Source organism: Stegostoma tigrinum, chromosome 29 (assembly GCF_030684315.1).
Source record: "Stegostoma tigrinum isolate sSteTig4 chromosome 29, sSteTig4.hap1, whole genome shotgun sequence".
Lineage (NCBI taxonomy): Eukaryota > Metazoa > Chordata > Chondrichthyes > Orectolobiformes > Stegostomatidae > Stegostoma > Stegostoma tigrinum.
This window is the reverse complement of record NC_081382.1, coordinates 15,664,725-15,688,930: the sequence shown is the minus strand read 5'-3', so window position 1 is coordinate 15,688,930 and position 24,206 is coordinate 15,664,725. Positions and strand designations below refer to the sequence as shown.

The following is a 24,206-nucleotide window of genomic DNA, read 5'->3' as shown; positions in this document are numbered from 1 at the left end:
ACCCTTCATCAGAGAGGGGGATGGGGAGAGGGAACTGGAATAAATAGGGAGAGAGGGGGAGGGGGAGTGGACTACACAACCAGCCCAGCTCTTCCCCCCCACCCACTGCATCCCAAAACCAATCCAACCTGTCTCTGCCTCCCTAACCGGTTCTTCCTCTCACCCATCCCTTCCTCCCACCCCAAGCCGCACCCCCATCTACCTACTAACCTCATCCCACCTCCTTGACCTGTCCGTCTTCCCTGGACTGACCTATCCCCTCCCTACCTCCCCACCTACACTCTCTCCACCTATCTTCTTTACTCTCCATCTTCGATCCGCCTCCCCCTCTCTCCCTATTTATTCCAGTTCCCTCTCCCCATCCCCCTCTCTGATGAAGGGTCTAGGCCCGCTAGGGTCAGCTTTTGTGCTCCTGAGATGCTGCTTGGCCTGCTGTGTTCATCCAGCCTCACATTTTATTATCTTGGAATTCTCCAGCATCTGCAGTTCCCATTATCTCTGAACTCATCTAGGTGATGGTTGCCAAGCACTGTCTGATGGATGGGACAGGGATTTTGGGTAGAGAGAATGGTTCCTGATTTGTTGACTGGTGATCATAGTCGGTGTTGAGGGGGGGGAGGTAGTAGAGGCCTCATGTTTCGCTATGGAGAGTGGGAGACAGATACCCACACTTTCTACACCCAAAAGAAAGCCTGAAATAATGTCAAAACTTTTGTATTGTGGATGGTTCTTTCTGATCACATTTCTGTCTGCCACCAACCTTCACCAAAAGAGCTTTGGTGTTGGACAACACTGGTGGAGCAGTCAGTCAAAGTAGCACCAGAGTGAAAATGATACTATTCTATTCTGAAATTTAAATAATAATTGCCCAACACCAACTGAAAATGTAACACATGAGAAAGGCAATGTTACGGGCACACACACTAGGTACCATTGTTTCTGTCACCTGCTTCTTCTATTCCAGTTGAGAGGCAGAGTTAAAATTGAACCCAAGGATTTTTCAGTAAATACTGGCATTAAATAAGCACTTTAAAAGTGCAATATTTAGTGTGATTATTAAGTATGGAAGAATTGCACTTGATAAATTATTCTTGCATCACAGTTACTATAAGAGCTGCTTTATTACAACCAACACTTAAAGGATGGTGCAACTCAGAATTAACCTGTGATTGTGTCTGAAAAGTAGCTAACAGGATTTTAATGTGCATAACATAAAGCTGTAAAATCCCGATTAATATCATGGGCTGGAGCTATCAAGCTACAACATAATGGGGGGTTCAAATGATATCTTTAGGGAGAAGAGCAAAGTGCCAGAAATGTATGGATGTTCAGTGGATCACAAGCTTTCGTTACAGCCGTTAACTCTTTCCAAAGATATTGAAGTTCATTACACTGGCCTGCTTGCAGCATTTGTGTCTTTGCTGACTGCCTGGATTAGTGACAGGGAATTCTACTGAGCTTACACTTTATTCTTCCACTCAGCTACATTTAAGGATCAATTTCAACTGTCCGTCCTCAGACTAGTGAGAACTCTATTAAAGTGGCAACACTGTCCTGTTTACCAGTCTGGTTCTACACGTATAGCAAATTAGGAAACAAGAAGAGGATATTTCAACCAAGTTACAGCTGATCTTTGACCTTAATAGTATTTTCGTGCACTATCCCTATGTCGTTGATAGGTTTAATATTTCATGCCAACGTCAATTTCTTTTCTACTTCTGTTTCTGTGATACAAAGTATTAAATAATACATTTTGCATTTACTAAGTAACAAAGAAGATTGATGAGGACAGAATGGTGGAAGTGATCTGTATGGACTTCAGTAAAACATTCAACAAGGTTCTTCATGGTAGACTGGTTAGCAAGGCTAGATCACCTGGACTACAGGGAGACCTAGCCATTTGGATACAGAACTGGCTCAAAGACAGAAGACAGATGGTAGTGGTGGACAATTGCTTTTCAGACCAGAGGTCTGTGACCAGTGGTGTACCATAAGGATCAGTGCAGGGCCCATTGCTTTCCTTCATTTCTGTAAATGATTTGGGTATGAACATAGGAGGTATGGTTAGTAAGTTTGCAGATGACATCAAAATTGGAGGTGTAGTGGACAGCAAAAAAGGTTACCTCAGAGGACAACGGAATCTTGATCAGATGGGCCAATGGACCGAGGAGTGACAGGTGGAGTTTAATTTAGATAAATGTGAGGTGCTGCATTTTGGAGAGGCAAATCAGAGTAGGACTTTGACACTTAATAGTAAGGTTGTGGGGAGTGTTGCTGAACAAAGAAACCTTGAAGTGCAGGTTCGTAGTTCCTTGAAAGTGGAGTCCCAGGTAGATAGGATAGTGAAGAAGGCGTTTGGTATGTATGCCTTTATTTGTCAGGGCATTGAGTAAAAGAGTTGAGAGAAGATGTTCCAGCTGTGCAGGGCATTCGTTTGGCAGTTATTTGAATACTGTGTGCAATTCTGGTCTCCCTGCTATAGGAAGGAATTTGTGAAATTTGGAAGGGTTCAGGAAAGATTTACAAGGATGTTGCCAGGGGTGGAGGGTTTGAGCTGTAGGGAGAGGCTGAATGGGCTGGGGCTGTTTTCCCCGGAGCATCAAAGGCATCAAAATCATGAGGTTAAACAGAAAAGGTCTTTTCCCTGAGGTGGGGGAATCCAAAACCAGAGGGCATAGATTTAACGTGAGAGGGGAAAGATGTACAAGGGACTGAGGGGGCAACTTTTTCATGCAGAGGGTGGTACGTGTATGGAATGTGCTCCCGGAGAAAGTCTTGGAGGCTTGTACAATTACAACAATTAAAAGGCATCATGACTGGGAAAGGTTTACAGAGATATGAACCAAATGCTGGCAAATGGGACTAGATTTATTTTGGATATTATGGATGAATTGGACTGCAGGGTCTGTTTCTGTGTTTTACATCTCTCTGATTCTGTAGTAGAAATTCAATGGCCTCCACATCTGACCACTGTCCTGAAGTGGCACCTAATGAGTGGCAAAATGAATGGAACAGTCCCAGAGGCAGATTGCCCATTCATAAGCCATTGATTCACACATCTCGGAAGCTAATCATTCCACCTGTCACAATAAGCACTGGTTACTTTGTCCCACTCCTCTGCCTTTTTTCCCCATGTGCAAATACATCCTTTTTCAAGTGTACATCCAACACTCATTGGAAAGTAATTATTGAATCTGCTTTCAACACCCTTACAGGCAGTGAATTCCAAGATCATAACAAGTCGCTGTTTCAAAAATGCATTATTTGTGCATGTGTGTGGTGGTGAGAAGCAGAATTTTCAGGTCAGGCTGAGTTCCAGGAACCATCCGGCCTCAGAGAACATTGCTCTACCACCATATTTAACTGCTGCAGCAAGCTTATGTTGTAGCAAACACTGTCAACTTCAACTTTTATTGAAGCTTTTGTTGAAAAGTGTTTTTGCAAGATATCCATGTGATACAATTCACCATTTCATTAAATGTACGAGTTAACATGCTGTCTCTCCTCGTGTTTACTAACCATACCTGTGAAGTTAAAACCATAGCAAAAAAGGGTTTCTGAAAATGCTGAAGAACTATTGTTGCTTTGAAAATACACAGAAAAGGAAGTTTTATTTAACCGACAGTGTAGAATGTTGGACATCGGACTGCATGTGACTCCAGACCCACAGCATTGTGGTTGACATTTAACTACCCCCTGGAATGGGCAATAAATTCTGGCCTAGCCAGTGTTACACTCATCCTATGAATGAATAAAAGAAAGTGATCCTGGCTATGAAATTTTGATCAATATTTTATGAAGCTAAGCTCTGAGTCTTGCATGTCCATCCTGTCCTCATCGAAATATCAACTGAAAAACGATTGTGTGACGTGGTAATTGAGTTGATTTACCAACCTCTGCTCTCTAATAATAAACCTATTAAAGCAAAGGGCAGCGGATAAATATTTGGTTTAACTCAAAGCTGTGCCCAGATTCCAGAGGCCAGCTGCTCACTAGAGTTGCTCTTTGGAAAATTAACTCAAGTTCATAACTTATTTTTTCACCTCAACAAATGACCAGACTTTCAAAAGATGTTGGGTTGAATTTCTTTCCCCTTGGTGGTGTCAAGTTTAATTGAAAAACATACAGTTTGATGCCCACAATGTACCTGTGTACTGAATTCACATTTTGATCCTCCGCGCAGCATCTTCAGCTTCAAATGAACATCAGTAGAGACAGCAGAGTTATCTTTGTTTCACATATACTTATTAACCCTGCCAATACCTCCAATTTTTGTTCTGTTGGGGATAATTTAGATGTGGATTCCTTCAAGTCAAAGCAATAATTAAAATTTTTAAAAATGTACATATATGTAAAACAAGAAAACGACAATCCTGTAAATTTTGTTCAGCAATTCATAACGTTTTTTGAGTTCACGCTCAGTCTAAAAATGTTCAACCAGCGTTGTTGTGTGTACGCTGTATGCATTTTACAGAATGCCAATAGAAGATGTTTGTGTGAGGATATGGATTTGCAGTTCTTTGCTTGTCTAAAGTGGTACTTGTGTAGAATATGAAGAAACAATGTGTGGATCACAAACAGTAATACCCACCTCTTGAAATGGAGCTGCTTGGAAATAACATTACAAAGTAACATGTCAAATGTGGGAGTTTTGGACATCAGATCGGGACAGCATTTGCAGTTGTCTGCCAAATGCCTCAGGGAAGTTCCATTGATAGGTAGGGAAACCAGTAATCACATAAAAAAAAGATAAGTTCCATTTATTGTGTTCTTTGCTTATGTCCTCAGGGATGTAAAACCTGGAACTTTGTACACGTATCAAGTGGCAGTTGTCACGAGCTCTGATGAAAGTGAACCTTCCCCAGAACTGAAACATGTACATGGAGCTGCTTACTGTGGAGATGGATTGATCCAGAAGTAAGTTTACCTCTATGTGGGCTAAACTCTGGGTGAACTTATTTTAAAACATTCAAATACCTAATTATTGCACTTTAATTTCCAAACATAACAATTTTGATGGTTTCCCTTGATGGACAAGTGGATCCAATGAAGTTATGAGTCAAAAGGTCCCAGGTTTAATGCTTGATTTGTGCAAGGAAATTGCAGATGGGTCAATGATGGAGATGATACAGTTGTTATTTGCCCATTTCACATGTAATGGTGAGCACTCTGGACTCTGAATCCAGCGATCTGAGTTCATATCTTGTTGGAACCTGGTGTCTCAAATGGCACGGTGGCTCAGTGGTTAGCACTGCTGCCTTACAGTGCTGGAGACCTGGGTTCAATTCCAGCCTCAGGTGACTGCCTGTGTGGAGTTTGCACATTCGCCCTGTGTCTGCATGAATTTCCTCCCACAGTCCAAGCATGTGCAGACTTGGTGAATTGCCCATGCTAAATTGGCCAGAGGGACATGTAGATTGGGTGGGATGCTCTGAGGTTTGGCTTGGGCTGAAGGGCCTGTACAGGTTCTATGATCTATGAGACTCTGAAATTGCTTTGGTCTTGTAGATTGTAAATTCAAACTAGAACATTGAGGTCCTGAGCTACTGAAGCTATCAATCCTTAAATCAAATACTGCTCAAAAGGAAAATTGCCTAGAGGTTCACTCAGCCTTGTTTTTTTTTGTTTTGTTGGACGTTTCCTGTTCAAGAATTGGCACCAGCCAAAATATGTTGGGCCTCAACAGGTGTGCTACCTGAAAGTGGGTCATTAAGTTCCAAAATGTTTGCTCAAGGATGAATTGAGCTGATCTGATAGGTATGTCAGTGTAGTCCATGTTTGGAATAACACCCAAGCTGAGGGCTCCAACAGATTTGTATCCCAGGGTATTCCCTCCTCTGGTTGTTTGTATAATTAAATCCTAATCGTCGAGATCCAGATGGAATTGTACCTGTGTAGTTTCTGTGATGCAGCATCATTTCTAGAGGCAGCAGTGCTCAAATGTGCCCTTGACAATGCAAGTTCTATTTTTTACTCAACATTTGATAATAATTGCAAAGGTGAGATAGACAGGTCCCTTCATTGCTAGAGAACGGCATCATAGCACACGTGTAAAGACAATTCATGGGCCCTGTGAGGTGGGTGAAAATTTATGAATTTTGTATCCAAAAAGGTAAACTTTGACAGGCAGCTGCACAAACTGGAACTTCTAGGGGAGGCATGAGAAATTTTTGGCGTAAGTGCAGTTCAAATTGTAATAATTAAATAGCAGTGCATTCAATTGGAGCTTAGCCTTCAATATATTCATTCAATGAGTCAGATGATCCTTAATGCCACAGTTTCCAATATCCAGAGGCAGAAATAGTTCACTAATCCTTCCCTGACACATTTTATCTAAAGATAGTGTTGAAGTGATGGAACACAGAATATCTGAGAATTGAAAAGACTGTTGGATTTGAACAGTCGCAATGATTAATGGCGTGTAGATTACATTCACTGGATATTTATCCCAATTCCAATTATCTTTCCCATAGAGATATCACAGCTTCATCATAAATAAAAAAACAGATAAGGTCAGCAGAACCAAGATATTGTAACAATTCCCTCATCTGTAAATTATCCTTCAATCTGACAATCACAAAGTCTCAGCAAATTATTACTTTGTATTGTAATTGCATTTTAAATAATTTCTTACTATTGGTTTCCACTTGATTTTGGTATTTCTTTTAGTGCAATTACCCCAACAATGTGATAACCCACAGAAAGGAATTAGGGAACTTGAAGCTTACGTGGTATTACGTTGGTGCAACTTGAGCTTCCATGATCTTTAGGGTTAGCTTTTAAAACATCGCCTAGAAACAAACTCACAAATCAAATCCGTCCTTGGGTTATGGCTAATCACCACTGGGAGTTTCCATCACTCTGGTGTTCATTAGCAGGTCTTCAATTAAGATGTAAAAATTAAGCTGGAAATTTTGCGGGGGAAGGGAACAAAATAATTTTCAGTCATTTAAGATCTGGGTTGTTCACTGTTGGTATATTAACATCAAGAGATAGTTTTTTAAAGTGATAAATTCATTTTCAGTTGTGTGAATCGAACTTTACCAATTTCACATTTTAAAATATGTAAAGAAATATTTTAAATTATTTCTAAAGTTTAATATTGTACTATTAAACATGGCCATCTATAGCAGATACTGTGTTTAGTGAAATGGAAAGGAGCTTGAAGAAGAAAACTCAAGGGAGAAACAATTTTTACCATGTTAATTTATCAGAAGGATCATATAAATCTAACGTAGGAAGTAAGGGAAAAAGAACAGGAATAGACCATTTAGGTTATTGTGCAATTCAGTGAGATCATGGCTTATTGGGTTCAAAGTGGAAAATCTGCCACATCTTTGGACTGGATCTTGTTGGAAAGATAACGCCATGGTAACTACGCACACTGTTTCTAATATGCATTCAGCCCCCACAGTCAAAGGATTAAGTGATATGCTGTGACTTGCAAATATCCAGATATTTCTGTTCGTTCCACTGTTTGCTTTGCGCAAACAACATCTTGCCTTTAGTCCTCTCTTTACTTCTAAGAAGGTGCTGGATTTGCACATGAATTGCTGATTAAAGTTGCCACACAGGTTAAATCCAATTATTAACAGTATTAATACCCTAGCAATGCTGTGGTAATGGTTAATGCAGTGCTAATCAACTTATCTAACCCCAAAACTTGACAATTCAAGCTATGACATCTCAGTTCTTCACACATGTTTTATTCCCGGACACTTTAAAATGGATATTATTTTTTTGAAAAATGTTTTCTGACTTGACCTTTCTGTCTTATGTTCCCCTCCCTCCTAGTCGATTTTTCTCTCCTTCTCCTCATCTCTATTTTTGTACGTCCTTTGACCCTGATTCACCCATTTTCTCAGTTACTCCTGTTTCTTTCTCAAGGTGGGAATTTCATTTCAATGAAAGTTCTCCTTTGAGCTCATTATCCACTGTGATCCCAGGTACACCATTTATCAGTTATCAGTTCACAATACCTGCCAGTTCAGCCACAAAAATGTTTCGAACTGAAAAGTGCAAAAACAACCCTCCAACTAACAGCAAGGAGCAGCCCACTAATCCAATTGAAAGGTTCAGAGCCACTCAAGGGTATCTCAGTTGGTTTATTCATTAACTGAATTCCTAATTTAGTGTATTTTTCTATACAATAAACAGATACATACACATGTATGATGTATGTACACGCAGGGAGGTCCACTAGATAAATAGATACTTTGATACATGTATGTACAGTTGCATGTATCAAATCAGGGATGGTTTGAAACCTCATTGAGGGCAGTTTGAAACTCGGGTGTGTATTTTGAGGGATCGACAATTGGTTGTTTGTTTGGGATGTTAACTAACTCAGGGCTGATACAGGGTCTGTTGGGTTTAAGTAAAGACATTTTCAGAGTTTTAGTCCAGTCCCATGAGATTTTGGGTATTTCTGGAAGCTTGCAGACATCCTCCTCAATTGGTAAATTCAGATTGATTATGGCATGATTCAAGAGGTGTAGGTACAGATTTTAGGTGCTGTTATATTGTCACAGGATGCAGCCCATTGAATTGGCACTGATTTTAGAAATTTCAGTAATCTGCATTTGATTCACCATGCAACAGTCAAGTGTACATCCAAAGCTTTGTGCGTGGGATACCTGTCCTGACCGGTACACTGTATTCAGCAGTTGACTCTGGAAATGCTAAGCTGTTTCTTCAAAGTATGTATGTGTCAGCAATCCCAGTACTCCAGACAGGGCTTGTTTCATACCAGTGCCATCGAGCGGTTCTTTTGTTGCACTCTTGCTTAGGAGAAAAGCTGTTAACATGGGTTTTGAGGCACTGAATTGAAGATGAACATCGAACATTAAACAGAACAGCACAGTGCAGGCCCTTTGGCCCATGATGCTGTGCCAACCTGTTTCCTACTAATATCAAATTATTGATATTATTAATATTAATACTGAAAATTAGTTCCAGGCAGAGAGAGAGTGTCTGGCCTACGGTGGCCCAGTAACCACTTTGTTACAAGGACAATGACGTTACTATAAATTAACACATAGAGATGTACCAACTACACCAATACTGTAATTGGTGCACGATGAAGAAGTCAGCACAGATTGCTGAGTTAAAACCGTTCTGATGTCATGCTGTACTTATGAGCTTAGATGTGATATTTCACTGTCGACAATCTTAACTTATGAGCAAAATTATTGGCAAAATGCACTCTATCCAATGCTTCTTTAAGGCTGTCCATAACCTTCATCCACTGAACCAATTTGGGCATCAATTAAAACGTATTTGGCTTCAGGAACCAAAGAGAATTTTATAACGTTGCAATAAATCAGTAAAATTACTGCATTCGCTGCTCACAACGCGGTCACCTCTACACTGGGGAAACGAATCGCAGGCTGAATGACTGCTTCACAGAACACCTAGATTCTGTCCGCAATAAAGACCCTGAGCAACCCAGTTGACTGCCACTTCAACACACCACCTTGTTCCCTAGCCAACCTCTGTCTCAGGCTTGCTGCAGCGCTGCAGCAAAGTTCAGCACAAGATGGAAGAACAGCGCCTCATTTTCCACTTGGGAAGTCGACAGCCTTCTGAACTCAATGTTGAGTTCAATAATTTTAGGGTTTGAGGCACCTTGCCTGAATGTCCACTCACCAGACCTTGTTATTACATGGTCTGCTGTTACACACAACCCATTATTAGCCACTAATAGTCCCCATTTATAGTTATTCATTCTCTTCGGCTGACTGTTATCTGCTCCTTTGTCAGTCCAAATGGTCTTTTCTCTCTTTGGGCTCTATCTCTCTATCATTTACTCCTTACCCCCTTCTCCCTACCTGATCTTCCACATAAAAAACAACATTTTCCCAGCAATCCTCGCCTCTGAAGTGAGGTCACTGGACCCAGAACTTTAACTCTTACTTTGTTTCACAGCTACTGCAATACCTGTTGTGTTTTTCCAAAAATTTCTGTTTTTGCTTCTGATTTCCAGCATTTGCAGTTATTTTGGTTTTTAATCACTAAAATATGACTGGCTTTGGATCCAAGCTTTCCTTTAGTTCAGACTCAAAGCACTTCAAAAATCTCATGCTTATTTCCTCGCCAGGGAAGCAGACAGTGACAGGAGGATTTTGGCTGACCACGTAAATAACCATTCCCATGTAGAGGTAGTACAACAGTCAGGCTTTTTCTTTCAGACACTTCCTGTTAAGCGTGAGTTTATCAGAAGTAACTGCATTGGCACTACTTAGTAAATTAGTTAAGTCCACAGTAGCTGGATACATAGAAGCAAAGATACCATCAAGTTAGCCTCAGCTATCATTCATTTTCTCTACACTGCACTTCAAGTGGATTGGTAGGATTTAAACATAACATAAATCTTGAAGAAAATGCTTAGAGACCTATTCTGCAAAGACAAAACAGCAATATGTCAAAAGAATGCCATGCAATAATTAAACCTGCAGAGAATATCACAGAAATTGTGGATGCCAGCAACTTCTGCAATAATTCATATTCATTAATTACTCATCTTCATTCTATGATGTGATTCCAGGAGCCTGGGAGAAGAATGTGATGATAGTAACAAAATAAATGGCGATGGTTGCTCCAGTTTATGTCGCCAGGAACCATCTTTCAACTGCATAGGTAGGTATCCTGTCACATTAGTCATTGCTAGATTAATGATCTTTTCATTACTTGGAAAAATTCAAATTGTTTGATGGCTCAAGCCATTTAGTGACGTTTCTAACGTGTGGGAGTATATTCTTGATGTAAAAAGTCTATGCTGGTGCTTACTTAAGAGTCTGCTCTGCTGAAACCCAATAATGACTGTGATAATATTTTAATTTAATATGAACTGTAAATAACATAGTATGATTGCTCAACACAGTGTGCAGCTGGAGGAGCACTGCAAGTCCAGCCAGCATCAGAGGTGCAGAAAAGCCGATGTTTCAGGACGGGACCCTTCTTCAGAACTAGGGAGGGGTAAGGGAGCTGGGAAGTAATTAGAGAGAGGAGGGGTTGGGGCTGGGGGAAGGAAGATGGAAGATGGTATGGTAATCATTGGTGAGAATTTCCTCTGTCCTGAAGCTCAAAAATTTCCTCTGACGCTCAAAACTTCCAAAAATGTCCACTTTGAAGAAGTATCCTCCCTCTAGAAAGACCTCAGTGGATCTCTCTCCCACTGCAACCCACTGGTAATCGCCTCCATCCTGAAGCTCAAAAGCCTTTCGCCATCCCACCTACTTTCCCCCAGCCCCACCCCTCCTCCCTCTAGTTATTTCTGAGCTCCCTCCCCACTCCCCCCTTCTGAAGAAGGGTCCCGACCTGAATCGTCGACTCTCCTGCTGCTCTGATGCTGCCTGGCCTGCTGTGTTCCTCCAGCTCCACACTGTGTTGTCTCTGACTGCAGCATCTGCAGTTCTTGCTACTACCATGCTATTCCTGCGACTGTGTCTGTCCATCACTTCCTATCAAGAGGTCTATATGACCTTTAAGATATCCGAGAGCAGCAGCAGGTTCGTTGTTAGACTGTCTGATACTTGCATTGAAAATTGAAGTGATGAAGACAACTTATATCAGAGGAAGATGAAACTACAAAAGGAAAGAACCAAGGTCTTTTGAAGCTTTGCAATTTAATTCAATCATTCATTCAATGTAATTTCTAAACATGTGTATGAGGGATTCCGCAGGTGATTACAATCTGGAAACTTAAACTTTCAATTCTATACATAGTACTTTCCTCCCTCTGCATTTCATAACAGAATTGGTTTCCTCTGAATCAGCAATGCAATCATAATTCAAAGACAGATACTGCTGTAATCCAATTGGATTTTGTTCCTTTCATCTCCCTCGAATGTAATCGTATCTAATCTATATTCTGGCAAATTTCACATTGAAAGCATGGTGAACAGTTGGCAACTTAGACCTGGCATTCCCTGAAGTGGTAATCTCCTTGTCAGTTCAGTCTTGGTGATTTTTGTGACCAAACATCATTATAGAGTAAATTGCACTTTTCTCAATCAGTAGCCTCATCTCCCTTGTGTGTACATTGTCACCAATTCCTAGACCAAACATTACTCAAGTTTCTCCAAAATAAGGCTATAGTCCAAATCCAAACCTGATTCAAAGACTCTTTCACAGCAAAGCAATATGATGTTATTTAATCAGCACCAACTTAGTCAGCCATATTGACCTAGATAGGTGGATTAACCTGGCGCACACTATTCATTTGCTTATGTGTTCTGAATTTTGGCAGCTATGAAAGATTCTTTTTGTGACTAAGAGAAAGAAAGACTTTTAATCAGAGTTTGCTTTTACTCATTAATTGAGTGACATCTTCTTGATTTTTGCAATACTCTACTTCAGTCGTGAGATTAACAGACATCTATTCAATTTATGAAAAGACATCAGGAAGGAATCTTGTGACCCTGGAGGTGGCAAGCTTGGAGGCAATAAGGACACTTGGTTCAGCGGGACAGACAAACCCTGGTAGAGTTGGGAAGGGAGCAGAGTTAAGCTCTAGGCAGGTAGTCCCACGGCTGATATTCCCACCCCCACAGTCAACTGAGGCCCTCAAATCATCAATTAATGAACACTGCCACTATTGCAATTAACCCAGTTCCAATGGTCCCTGTGGCAATGCAGTATTCCCAGCATCTGCAACCCTGCAGGCAGCATGGCACCACTTCCCCCACCCATCCAGCATCATTTGTCCCGACATTGCTGGAACTCTTAAGGAGACTTCTTCCACCAGCAATGAATGCCTCGCTGGATGCTGCCGCTGATTGCCAGCACCTCTATCCCTTGATTTCAGGGGAATATCTCACTAATATTTGATTCTTGTAACATTTTGCTGGCCTTTTGCTGAAATTGTCAGTTCAGTTCTCATCAGATCTCTACACAGCTGTCCAGACGCTTGATGTCGTGATAATTGTCTGTCCCAAATTGCTGCACTTAAATAAGGTATCACACTTGTCTTCCTGTATGAAAAAAACAACTTTAAGTATTGAGTGTTTCAGGATCTAGCGAGTTTTGAGAAGATTTGTAGTTCAGTTTGAGTTTCTGGATGTGAGTTTGCTTGTTGAGCTGGAAGGTTAGTTTTTCAGACGTTTTGTCACTTTTTTTTTAATTTGCAAAAATATACTTTATGGATGTGAGTTTGCTCGCTGAGCTGGAACGTTAGTTTTCAGACATTTCATCACCATTCTAGGTAACATCATCAGTGAGCCTCCGACGAAGCGCTGGTGTTATGTCCCGCTTTCTATTTATCTGGTAAGGTTTCCTTGGGTTGGTGATGTCATTTCCTGTTCTTTTTCTCAGGGGATGGCAGATTGGCTCCAAATCAATGTGTTTGTTGATGGAGTTCCGGTTGGAATGCCATGCCTCCAGGAATTCTCGTGCATGTCTCAGTTTGGCATGTCCTAGGATGGATGTGTTGTCCCAATCAAAGTGGTGTCCTTCCTTATCTGTATGTAAGGATACGAGTGATATTGGGTCATGTTGTTTTGTGGCTAGTTGATTTTCATGTATCCTGATGGCTAGCTTTCTGCTAGTTTGTCCAATGTAGTGTTTGTCACAGTTCTTGCAAGGTATTTTGTAGATGACGTTCGTTAAGGACACCACTTTGATTGGGACAACACATCCATCCTAGGACAAGCCAAACTGAGACATGCACGAGAATTCCTGGAGGCATGGCATTCCAGCCGGAACTCCATCAACAAACACACTGATTTGGAGCCAATCTACCATCCCCTGAGAAAAAGAACAGGAAATGACATCACCAACCCAAGGAAACCTAACCAGATAAATAGTAAGCAGGACATAACACCAGCGCTTCGTCGGAGGCTCACTGATGATGTTACCTAGAATGGTGACGAAATGTCTGAAAACTAACCTTCCAGCTCAGCGAGCAAACTCACATCCAGAACCTCAACCTGAGCTACAAATCTTCTCAAAACTCGCTAACATACTTTATTCATAGAATGTACAAAAAATAAAACATTTATACACCTACCCAGTCAGACAAGCCGTTCCGGGTTACCCAGGGGGTACGTACACCAACTAAAGGAAAAAAGCAAAACAAAAGAAAAAAAAAACAAAGCAAAGAAAATACCCCGGCAGTCGTCACCCTGCACAATCCCAGTTGGCCCCCTGACCAGTTGGGAAAGGTGCCAGCTGGGCCCAGTTACCAGATAGGGCCCTTTTTTCTATTCTGGAGGAGGGGTTTCATACAGTGGTCTTTCCCCACTGCGCCTTGGCAGCGGCTGCCCCAAACTTTAGCACGTCCCTCAGCACGTAGTCCTGGACCTTGGAGTGCACCAGTCTGCAACACTCGGTCAGGGTCAGTTCTTTCAGCTGACAGACCAGCAAGTTGCAGGCAGACCAAAGAGAGTCTTTCACCGCATTGATGGTCCTCCAGGCGCAGTTGATGTTGGTCTCGGTGTGTGTCCCAGGAAACAGCCCGCAGAGCACGGAGTCCCATGTCACGGAGCTGCTCGGGATGAACCTCGACAAATATCACTGCATCCCCCTCCAGACCTCCTGCACAGAGGCACACTCCAGAAGGAGGTGATCGACAGTCTCGTCCCCCCCGCAGCCACCTCGAGGGCAGCGTGCAGTGGCACAGAGATTCCAGGGATGCATAAGGGATCTCACTGGCAGAGCCCCTCTCACCGCCAGCCAAGCAATGTCCTTGTGCTTGTTTGAAAGTTCTGGCGATGAGGCATTCTGCCAAACGACTTTGGCAGTCTGCTTGGGGAACCACACGACGGGATCCACCCTCTCCTTTTCCTGAAGGGTCTCGAGGATATTACGTGCTGACCACTGCCTGACGGCCTTGTGGTCAAAGGTGTTTCCTTTCAAAAATTTCTCCACGAAGGACAGGTGGTACGGGATGGTCCAACTACTCGGAGCGTTCTGCGGCAACGAGGCCAGGCCCATCCTTCGCAACACCGGGGACAGGTAGAACCTCAGTAAGTAGTGACACTTGGTGTTTGCGTACTGAGGATCTACGCACAGCTTGATGCAGCCGCACACAAAGGTAGCCGTCAGGGCAAGGTTGGCATTCGGTACGTCCTTTCCCCCATTTTCCAGGTCTTTGTACATGGTATCTCTGCGGACCCGGTCCATCCTCGACCCCCAAATGAAGTGGAAGATGGCCCGGGTGACCGCAGCGGCGCAGGTCCAGGGAATAGGCCAGGCCTGCGCCACATACAAGAGTACCGAAAGCCCCTCGTACCTGACAACCAGGTTCTTAACCGCGATGGAGAGGGACCGGAGCATCCACCTGCCCAGCTTCTGCTTCAGTTTGGTGATACGCTCCTCCCAAATCTTAGTGCACGCCCCAGCTCAACCGAACCAAACACCCAGCACCTTCAGGTAGTCTGTCCTGATGGTGAAGGGGATGAAGGAGCGGTCGCCCCAGTTCCCGAAGAACATGGCCACGCTCTTACCCATATTGACTTTGGCACCCGAGGCCAGTTCAAACTGGCCGCAGATGTCCAACAGCCTACTCACCGACCGACGATCGGTGCAGAAGACGGCGGCATTATCCATGTCCAGGGAGGTCTTGACTTGCAGGCCTCCGCTGCCTGGGATAGTCACGCCCTTCAGGCTCACGTCCTTCCTGATGGATGCGGCGAAGGGCTCCATACAGCACACAAACAAGGCAGGAGAGAGCGGGCAGCCTTGCCTGACTCCAGATATGACGGTAAAACTGTCCGATTCCCACCCATTGATCGAGACTGCGCAACGATGTTGGTGTAGAGCAGCCAGATCCAATTGTGGATGCCTTCCCCGAACCCCAATTTGGAGAGGACATCCCTCATGTAAGCATGAGAGACCCTGTCGAAGGCCTTCTCCTGGTCCAGGCTGACGAGGCAGGTGTCCACCCGCCTGTCCTGCACGAAAGCAATCGTATCCTTGATGAGCGCGAGGCTCTCAGCGATCTTCCTGCCCGGCACAGCACAGGTTTGGTCAGGGTGAATCACCGACTCCAGGACAGACCTGACCCGGTTGTCTATGACCTTGGCCAGGATTTTGTAGTCCACGTTCAAAAGTGAAATGGGATGCCAATTCTTAATTTCTTCCCTCTCCCCCTTCCTCTTGTAAATGAGGGTGATGATGCCCTTCCTCATGGACTTGCACATTTCCTCTGCCCGAAGCGCACTATCGTACACCTCCAGCAGGTCCTGGCCGACCAGGTCCCACAGAGCGGAATACAGTTCGACCGGTAAGCCGTCACTCCCAGGAGTCTTATTCCTCTCCAAGGACTTCAGGGCTGCAGTCAGCTCGTCCAGGGATATCGGCCGGTCCAGCCACTCCCTCGTGTCGTCGTCTAAGACCTCCGTGATAGACGACAGGAACGACTCGGAGGCCATGCTGTCCGTGGACTTCGCGTCGTACAGTCCGGCATAGAAGGATCTGCTGATCCTCAAAATGTCGGGCCGAGACGATGTCACCGAGCCATCATCCTCCTTCAGCTGGCTCAGCACAGAGCTCTCTTTGTGCACCTTCTGAAATGAGAAGCGCGAGCACATCTCGTCCTGCTCCACGGAGCGGACCCTGGACCGGAAGATTATCCTGGAGGCCTCCATGGCGAAGAGCGAGGCTTGCTGGCCCCTCACCTCGTGGAGGTCCTCCGTGACATCGACCCCCATCAACTCCAGAAGGAGCAGGTTCTGCACCCTTTTCTGGAGTCGCGACAGCTTTCCCCGCCTCTCTCTCGCCTTCCGAACACCCTTGAGGACAAAGAACGTCTTGGTGTTCTCCTTCACCGTCTCCCACCAGTCGCCCGGAGACTCAAAGAGGGGTTTCACGGTTCTCCAACCAGCGTACTCCCTCTTAAGCTCCTCGACATTCTCTGGGGTCAACAGAGTCGTGTTGAGCTTCCATGTCCCCTTGCCAGCCTACTGGTCGTCCTGTAAGTGACAGTCGGCCAGCAGGATGCAGTGGTCAGAGAAGAACACCAGCTTGACGCTGGTAGACCTGACGAAGAATACCCGTGACACAAACAGGAAGTCTATCCTTGAGCGGATAGCTCTGTCTGGCCGCGACCAGGTGTACCTCCACTGCGCTCCGTCTGCAGGGGTGCTGAAGACGTCGAGCAGCTTGGCATCCTTCACCGTGCCCATCAGGAATCTGGACGTGACGTCCAGTTGACTCCCCCCACCTGCTGTCCCCACGCCGGATCTTCCATCTGCATCGATGATGCAGTTGAAGTCTCCGCCTAGGACGACCGGCCTGGACATAGCCAGCAGGATGGCCGACCGCTCACTCCGTACCGCTGGGGCGTACACGTTGATCAGCCTCAGGGAAGCGTTCCTGTAGGTGACATCAGCCACTAGGAGGCGCCCCCACCACCACCTCCTGAACTTGAGAGATGGTGAAATTGTGCCCCCGCAGCAGAATAGCCAGGACCGAGGAGCGACAGTCGTTACCCCCCGACCAGATCGAAGGCCCACAGGTCCAGGCGCCAGACCATTTCCCGTACCTGCTGAGGTGCAGTATCCCGCACTCCTGCAGAAACAGGAGGTCCGCCTTGATGGTGGTCAGGTAGGCCAACGTGGATACATATCTTGCGGTGGACTTGACGCTGCGCACATTAATGCTCGCAACTCGTACCCCCAATGTGGGCAGTGACCACAGTACCCTCCCCAAGTCCAAGGTCCAGGCCCTCCATCTGTCCCTTCATGCCCATTGCCTGGGCGAACTGCTGGACGCTCTCTGGGCTCAGGAAACTGTCCGTGCTGCCTTCCGGGTGGCATCCCCCCGTCGGGGGTACGGAGGCAGGAGAGTCCGGCTCTGGGTCAGGCTGGGGACGCACTGTTTCCTCCTTCCCGCCTGGAAGTTCTGTGGGGCCCTCCAGGGCCCCAGTGGCACGTGGCTGGGTGTCGGAGGGAGCCTCAGGACGCCTCCCATCACCTGGAAGCATGGTGCTGCTTTCCTTCTCCCTTGAGATCTTTAGCTTCTGCTTTGGGCGGGCCTCCTCCGAATTTCCCTCGTCAGAGGAGTTCTCATAGCCCCCCTGTAGCTGCCTCTTCCTGCCTGATGGTTGCGGTGCCTGGGCCCGCCGACGCACCTTCCTCCTGGCTTTCCGGACCATCGTCCACTCCCCTGGGTCACCTGTCGCCTCATCCATCGACTCCGGGTTGTCGGGGGGGAGCGGAGCATGCAGGGGCGTTTTGCTGGTCTCGGGTCCATCCTGCGGGGCTGGACCCTCCTGCATGACCTGGCTCTCGTGCACATTAGGGGGGTCCTTGCAGGCCCCTGGTGCCTTCCTCTCCTCCTTCCTCTTCCCCGCATTGCCCCTGCCGGCGACCTGGGCGTAGGTGGTCCCCCGCCGCGGGCATGCCCTATAGAGGTGGCCCGCCTCCCCGCAAAGGTTGCAGCTTTTTTCTTTTGGGCATTCCTTTGCAAGGTGTCCCTCCTCCCTGCAGATGGTGGCTTTGCAGTCGGCCGCCACGTGACCTGACCTACCACAGGCATGGCAGACTTTAGGTTACTCTGCGTAGGTCAGGTAGCCCTTGCTCCCGCTGATCACGAAGCTGGACGGTGGGTGTACGATGTTTCCGTCCCCGCCCGTCCTCAGCGTCACCTTGACCTGCCTCTTACTGGTCCAGATCCCGAAGGGATCCATGATGTCGGTTAGGTCCCCTTCCACCTTCACGTACCTTACGAGGAAGGTCAGGACATCAACTGCTGGCACATGCGGGTTGTATATGTGTACAGTCACCATACGGCTCCTCTGCGCTGGCATCACGAACAGCGGGACAGCGGTCAGTGCAGAGAGGGGGCCCTCACCTCCTTTCTCCTTGAAAACCTCCAGGAAGCGCTCGCAAAGCTTGGCACTCCTGAAGGTCACACCGTAAAAACCCCCTCCAGGGAAATCCTGCAGGCAGTAAATGTCCGCAGCAGCGAAACCACAACAGTCCAACAGGACCCTCTTCACGAAGAAGGTGCTGCCCACAGGTGCACCTTCATCCACCTTCTTCACGGAAATGCGGATGGTGTTCTGGACTCCCTGACCTGGGGCACGAGCACTCACCGCAGCCATCGTTGCAGGTTGGCTGCTCCCCTGAACCAGCGTTCGGCCGAAGCCAGCATTAAGATCCACCAGTTGCAAGGGTGCACAGCCAACCCGACGTCCTCCTTCCACCTCCAACACAGTCATGCTCTCCTCTCCACGGTCCACAAAAGAGTGAGTCTTTATTTTGTTCTGGATGTAAGCTGATTCACTGAGCTGGAAGGTTCATTCCCAGACGTTTCGTCACCATTCTAAGTAACATCAACAGTGAGCCTCCAATGAAGCGCTGGTGTTATGTCCCGCTTTCTATTTATCTGTTTAGGTTTCCTTGGGTTGGTGATGTCATTTTCTGCATTGGTGATGTCATTTCCTGTTCTTTTTCTCAGCAGATGGTAGATTGGCTCCAAATCAATGTGTTCTATTCCTCTCAGGTTAGGAGGGCCTTGTACATGAAAGAAAGGACTCCTGTGTGTCCTGCTAATTAGCACTGGTCTATTTAATTTACAAACTCTTTTATGTGGTTAGGACTGTGTGCCAAGTGTTCACTAATCAGTGATTTAAAAAATTAGAAGTGGAATTCTTGTTTTGTCTCTGCCAACATTTTTCTCACTCCCTCCTCTCGGCCACAAAGGCTGCTGCTGCCTTCTGATACCTCACAAAAGTTGCCTTTCTTCACATGCAAGCTTAGTGTCAGAAGAGTTTCCAACAATGCAGTGTCCTTCCTCTATAAGACAATCCGACATAGGAGGATAAGTAGGCCATTCAGCCCATTGAGTCTAGCCTGCCACTCAATGACATCATGGCTGACCTGACAATGATCAATTTCACTTCACTGCCTTTTCTCCATAACCATTGATTCCCTTAATGATTATAAATCTGTCTCTCTCAGCCTTGAATATGCTTAATCATCTCATCTTTACAGCTCTCTGTGATAAAAGTATTGAATAGCTACCCTATCCTCAAAGAGAAGAAATTCCTCCTTTTCTCTGTCATTAGTGTGCAATCCCTTATTCTGAGATTATGCCTTTTGGTCCTAGACTGTCCCTCATGGGAAACAATCTCTCCACATCTACCCTGTCAATCCCCAAAAAATTCTTCAGTATTGTAATAAGGTGACCTCTCATTCCTCAATGAATACAGGCCCAACCTACTCAAGCTGTCCTGATAAGACTCTCCCTCTGTACCCTGGATCAACCTCATGAACCTTCTCTAGGCTGCTTCCAATGCCAGGATATCTTCCCTTCGAAAAGAGGCCCAAAACTGTTCACAATATTACAGCAGTGACCTAACTGTGCCTTAACAAGACCTCCCTATTTTTCTACTCTATTCCCTTTAAATAAAGACCAAAATTCCATTTGCCTTACTGAGTACTTGCTGAACTTATATACAGTTTTATTATACAATGGTTTAGGCATGAGAAAGTCTGTGCTGTAGCTTTCTGCAGTCCCTTTCCATTTAAATAACATTCAGCCCCTCTATTCTCACAGTGCATAACCTCACATGTTCCCACTGTCGACTGCACCTGCCAAGTTTTTGCCCACTCAACATCTCTCATACATGCTCAATTTCTGGAAGGATACCACTGTATAGTGATCATGACCAGAATCTTCACCTCATATTTTCCTTTGACTAATTCAGCAAGTTTGCTATTCCTCAGACAAGGTCATCAAATTCCAGACAGCCTGGGAATTAAAGCTCAGGCTTTCTGTAGCCTGGCTTTGTAATCAGCAAAACTCCCATTCCCAGAAGAATTTAGTGCTTACTTTTATTTACTTTATAGTTGATGTTGAAAACATAAGCTGGACCAATCTGTTATTGTCAGAACTTAACAATATTTCAAATTTGTCCCATGTCTGTTCTCTCATCGCGAAAACTATCATACTATGGCTAAATTATATAAAAGATCTCAATGAAGTAACAATTTAAATTTTCTAAATTGCAACCACTAAGGCCACAGAATTTTTGTAGCCAGAATCTGAAAACGCCCTCATGTGATGTGGATGTCGCTGGTAAGACCAACATTTATTGTCTGTTCTTCCTTGGCCTTGAGAAGACTGTAGTAAGCCACCTCCTTGTGCTCCTGCAGTTCATGTGGTGAAGGCACTCCCACAGTGCTTTTAAACAGCAAGTTCCAGAATTTCAATCCACTGACAGTGCAAGAACAATGTATTTCCGAGTTAGGATAGTGTGAGCCTGGAGCAGATTTACGAGCTAGTAGCACTCTCAGCTGCTTATTGTACTTACGCACCTCGGTAATAGATGTAACAAGTTCGGGAGGTGCTCATGCAGAACCTTTTCCTTATTGCTGCTGTGCATCTTCTAAGAAACGCAGACTACAACCAGTACACAGTCATTAAAGGACTGAATATTTAAGCTGGAAAATGGGGTTCTGATAAATCTTGGAGATCTTCATATTGACCAATGTAGAATTTGATCTTGCTTCGTGGTAATAATCAGTACCATGGCGTGAAACTAATGAGACAATATATTGAGATAATGGGAACTGCAGATGCTGGAGAATTCCAAGATAATAAAATGTGAGGCTGGATGAACACAGCAGGCCAAGCAGCATCTCAGGAGCACAAAAGCTGACGTTTCGGGCCGAGACCCTTCATCAGAGAGGGGGATGGGGAGATGGAACTGGAATAAATAGGGAGAGAGGGGGAGGCGGACCAAAGATGGAGAGTAAAGAAGATAGGTGGAGAGAGTATAGGTGGGGAGGTAGGGAGGGGATAGGTCGGTTCAGGGAAGACGGACAGGTCAAGGAGGTGGGATGAGGTTAGTAGGTAGCTGGGGGTGCGGCTTGGGGTGGGAGGAAGGGATGGGTGAGAGGAAGAACCGGTTAGGGAGGCAGAGACAGGTTGGACTGGTTTTGGGATGCAGTGGGTGGGGGGGAAGAGCTGGGCTGGTTGTGTGGTGCAGTGGGGGGAGGGGACGAACTAGGCTGGTTTAGGGATGCAGTAGGGGAAGGGGAGATTTTGAAACTGGTGAAGTCCACATTGATACCATATGGCTGCAGGGTTCCCAGGCGGAATATGAGTTGCTGTTCCTGCAACCTTCGGGTGGCATCATTGTGGCAGTGCAGGAGGCCCATGATGGACATGTCATCTAGAGAATGGGAGGGGGAGTGGAAATGGTTTGCAACTGGGAGGTGCAGTTGTTTGTTGCGAACTGAGCGGAGGTGTTCTGCAAAGCGGTCCCCAAGCCTCCGCTTGGTTTCCCCAATGTAGAGGAAGCCGCACCGGGTACAGTGGATGCAGTATACCACATTGGCAGATGTGCAGGTGAACCTCTGCTTAATGTGGAATGTCATCTTGGGGCCTGGGATAGGGGTGAGGGAGGAGGTGTGGGGACAAGTGTAGCATTTCCTGCAGTTGCAGGGGAAGGTGCCGGGTGTGGTGGGGTTCGAGGGCAGTGTGGAGCGAACAAGGGAGTCACGGAGAGAGTGGTCTCTCTGGAAAGCAGACAGAGGTGGGGTTGGAAAAATGTCTTGGGTAGTGGGGTCGGATTGTAGATGGCGGAAGTGTCGGAGGATGATGCGTTGTATCCGGAGGTTGGTAGAGTGGTGTGTGAGAATGAGGGGGTTCCTCTTAGGGCGGTTGTGGCGGGGGCGGGGTGTGAGGGATGTGTTGCGGGAAATACGGGAGACGCGGTCAAGGGCGTTCTCGATCACTGTGGGGGGAAAGTTGCGGTCCTTAAAGAACTTGGACATCTGGGATGTGCGGGAGTGGAATGCCTTATCGTGGGAGCAGATGCGGCGGAGGCGGAGGAATTGGGAATAGGGGATGGAATTTTTGCAGGAGGGTGGGTGGGAGGAGGTGTATTCTAGGTAGCTGTGGGAGTCGGTGGGCTTGAAATGGACATCAGTTACAAGCTGGTTGCCTGAGATGGAGACTGAGAGGTCCAGGAAGGTGAGGGATGTGCTGGAGATGGCCCAGGTGAACTGAAGGTTGGGGTGGAAGGTGTTGGTGAAGTGGATGAACTGTTCGAGCTCCTCTGGGGAGCAAGAGGCGGCGCCGATACAGTCATCAATGTACCGGAGGAAGAGGTGGGGTTTGGGGCCTGTGTAGGTGCGGAAGAGGGACTGTTCCACGTAACCTATAAAGAGGCAGGCATAGCTGGGGCCCATGCGGGTGCCCATGGCCACCCCCTTAGTCTGTAGGAAGTAGGAGGAGTCAAAAAAGAAGTTGTTGAGTGTGAGGACGAGTTCAGCTAGGCGGATGAGAGTGTCGGTGGAGGGGGACTGGTCGGGCCTGCGGGACAGGAAGAAGCGGAGGGCCTTGAGGCCATCTCCATGCGGAATGCAGGTGTACAGGGACTGGACGTCCATGGTGAATATGAGGTGTTGGGGGCCAGGGAATAGGAAGTCCTGGAGGAGGTGGAGGGCGTGGGTGGTGTCACGGACGTAGGTGGGGAGTTCCTGGACCAAAGGGGAGAAAATGGAGTCCAGATAGGTGGAGATGAGTTCGGTGGGGCAGGAGCAGGCTGAGACGATGGGTCGACCAGGGCAGGGAGGTTTGTGGATTTTGGGAAGGAGATAGAAATGGGCCGTGCGGTGTTGGGGAACAATGAGGTTGGAGGCTGTGGGTGGGAGGTCCCCTGAGGTGATGAGGTCGTGAATGGTGTTGGAGATGATGGTTTGGTGCTCGGGTGTGGGGTCATGATCGAGGAGGCGGTAGGAGGTGGTGTCGGAGAGTTGGCGTCTGGCCTCGGCGATGTCGAGGTCAGTGCGCCATACTACCACTGCGCCACCCTTGTCTGCGGGTTTGATGGTGAGGATGGGGTTGGAGTGGAGGGAGCGGAGGGCTGCCCGTTCTGCGGGGGAGAGGTTGGAGTGGGTGAGAGGGGTGGAGAGGTTGAGGTCTGCGGGTTTGATGGTGAGGTTGGGGTTGGAGCGGAGGGAGCGGAGGGCTGCCCGTTCTGCGGGAGAGAGGGTTACGTGGTTACGTGGAACAGTCCCTCTTCCGCACCTACACAGGCCCCAAACCCCACCTCTTCCTCCAGTACATTGATGACTGTATCGGCGCCGCCTCTTGCTCCCCAGAGGAGCTCGAACAGTTCATCCACTTCACCAACACCTTCCACCCCAACCTTCAGTTCACCTGGGCCATCTCCAGCACATCCCTCACCTTCCTGGACCTCTCAGTCTCCATCTCAGGCAACCAGCTTGTAACTGATGTCCATTTCA

At 46.5% G+C, this 24,206-nt stretch overlaps 1 protein-coding gene across 3 annotated transcripts in view; it reads left to right on the top strand.

The window, feature by feature from the left end:
* LOC125465534 (pappalysin-1-like) overlaps positions 1-24,206 on the top strand; it is a 316,341-nt gene that overhangs the window by 91,751 nt on the left and 200,384 nt on the right. For all 3 annotated transcript variants that reach the window (XM_048559167.2, XM_048559166.2, XM_048559165.2), the window contains exons 8-9: positions 4,789-4,917; positions 10,547-10,638. In XM_048559167.2, coding sequence (XP_048415124.2) covers positions 4,789-4,917; positions 10,547-10,638 — 221 coding nt within the window. The remainder of the gene's footprint in view (positions 1-4,788; positions 4,918-10,546; positions 10,639-24,206) is intronic.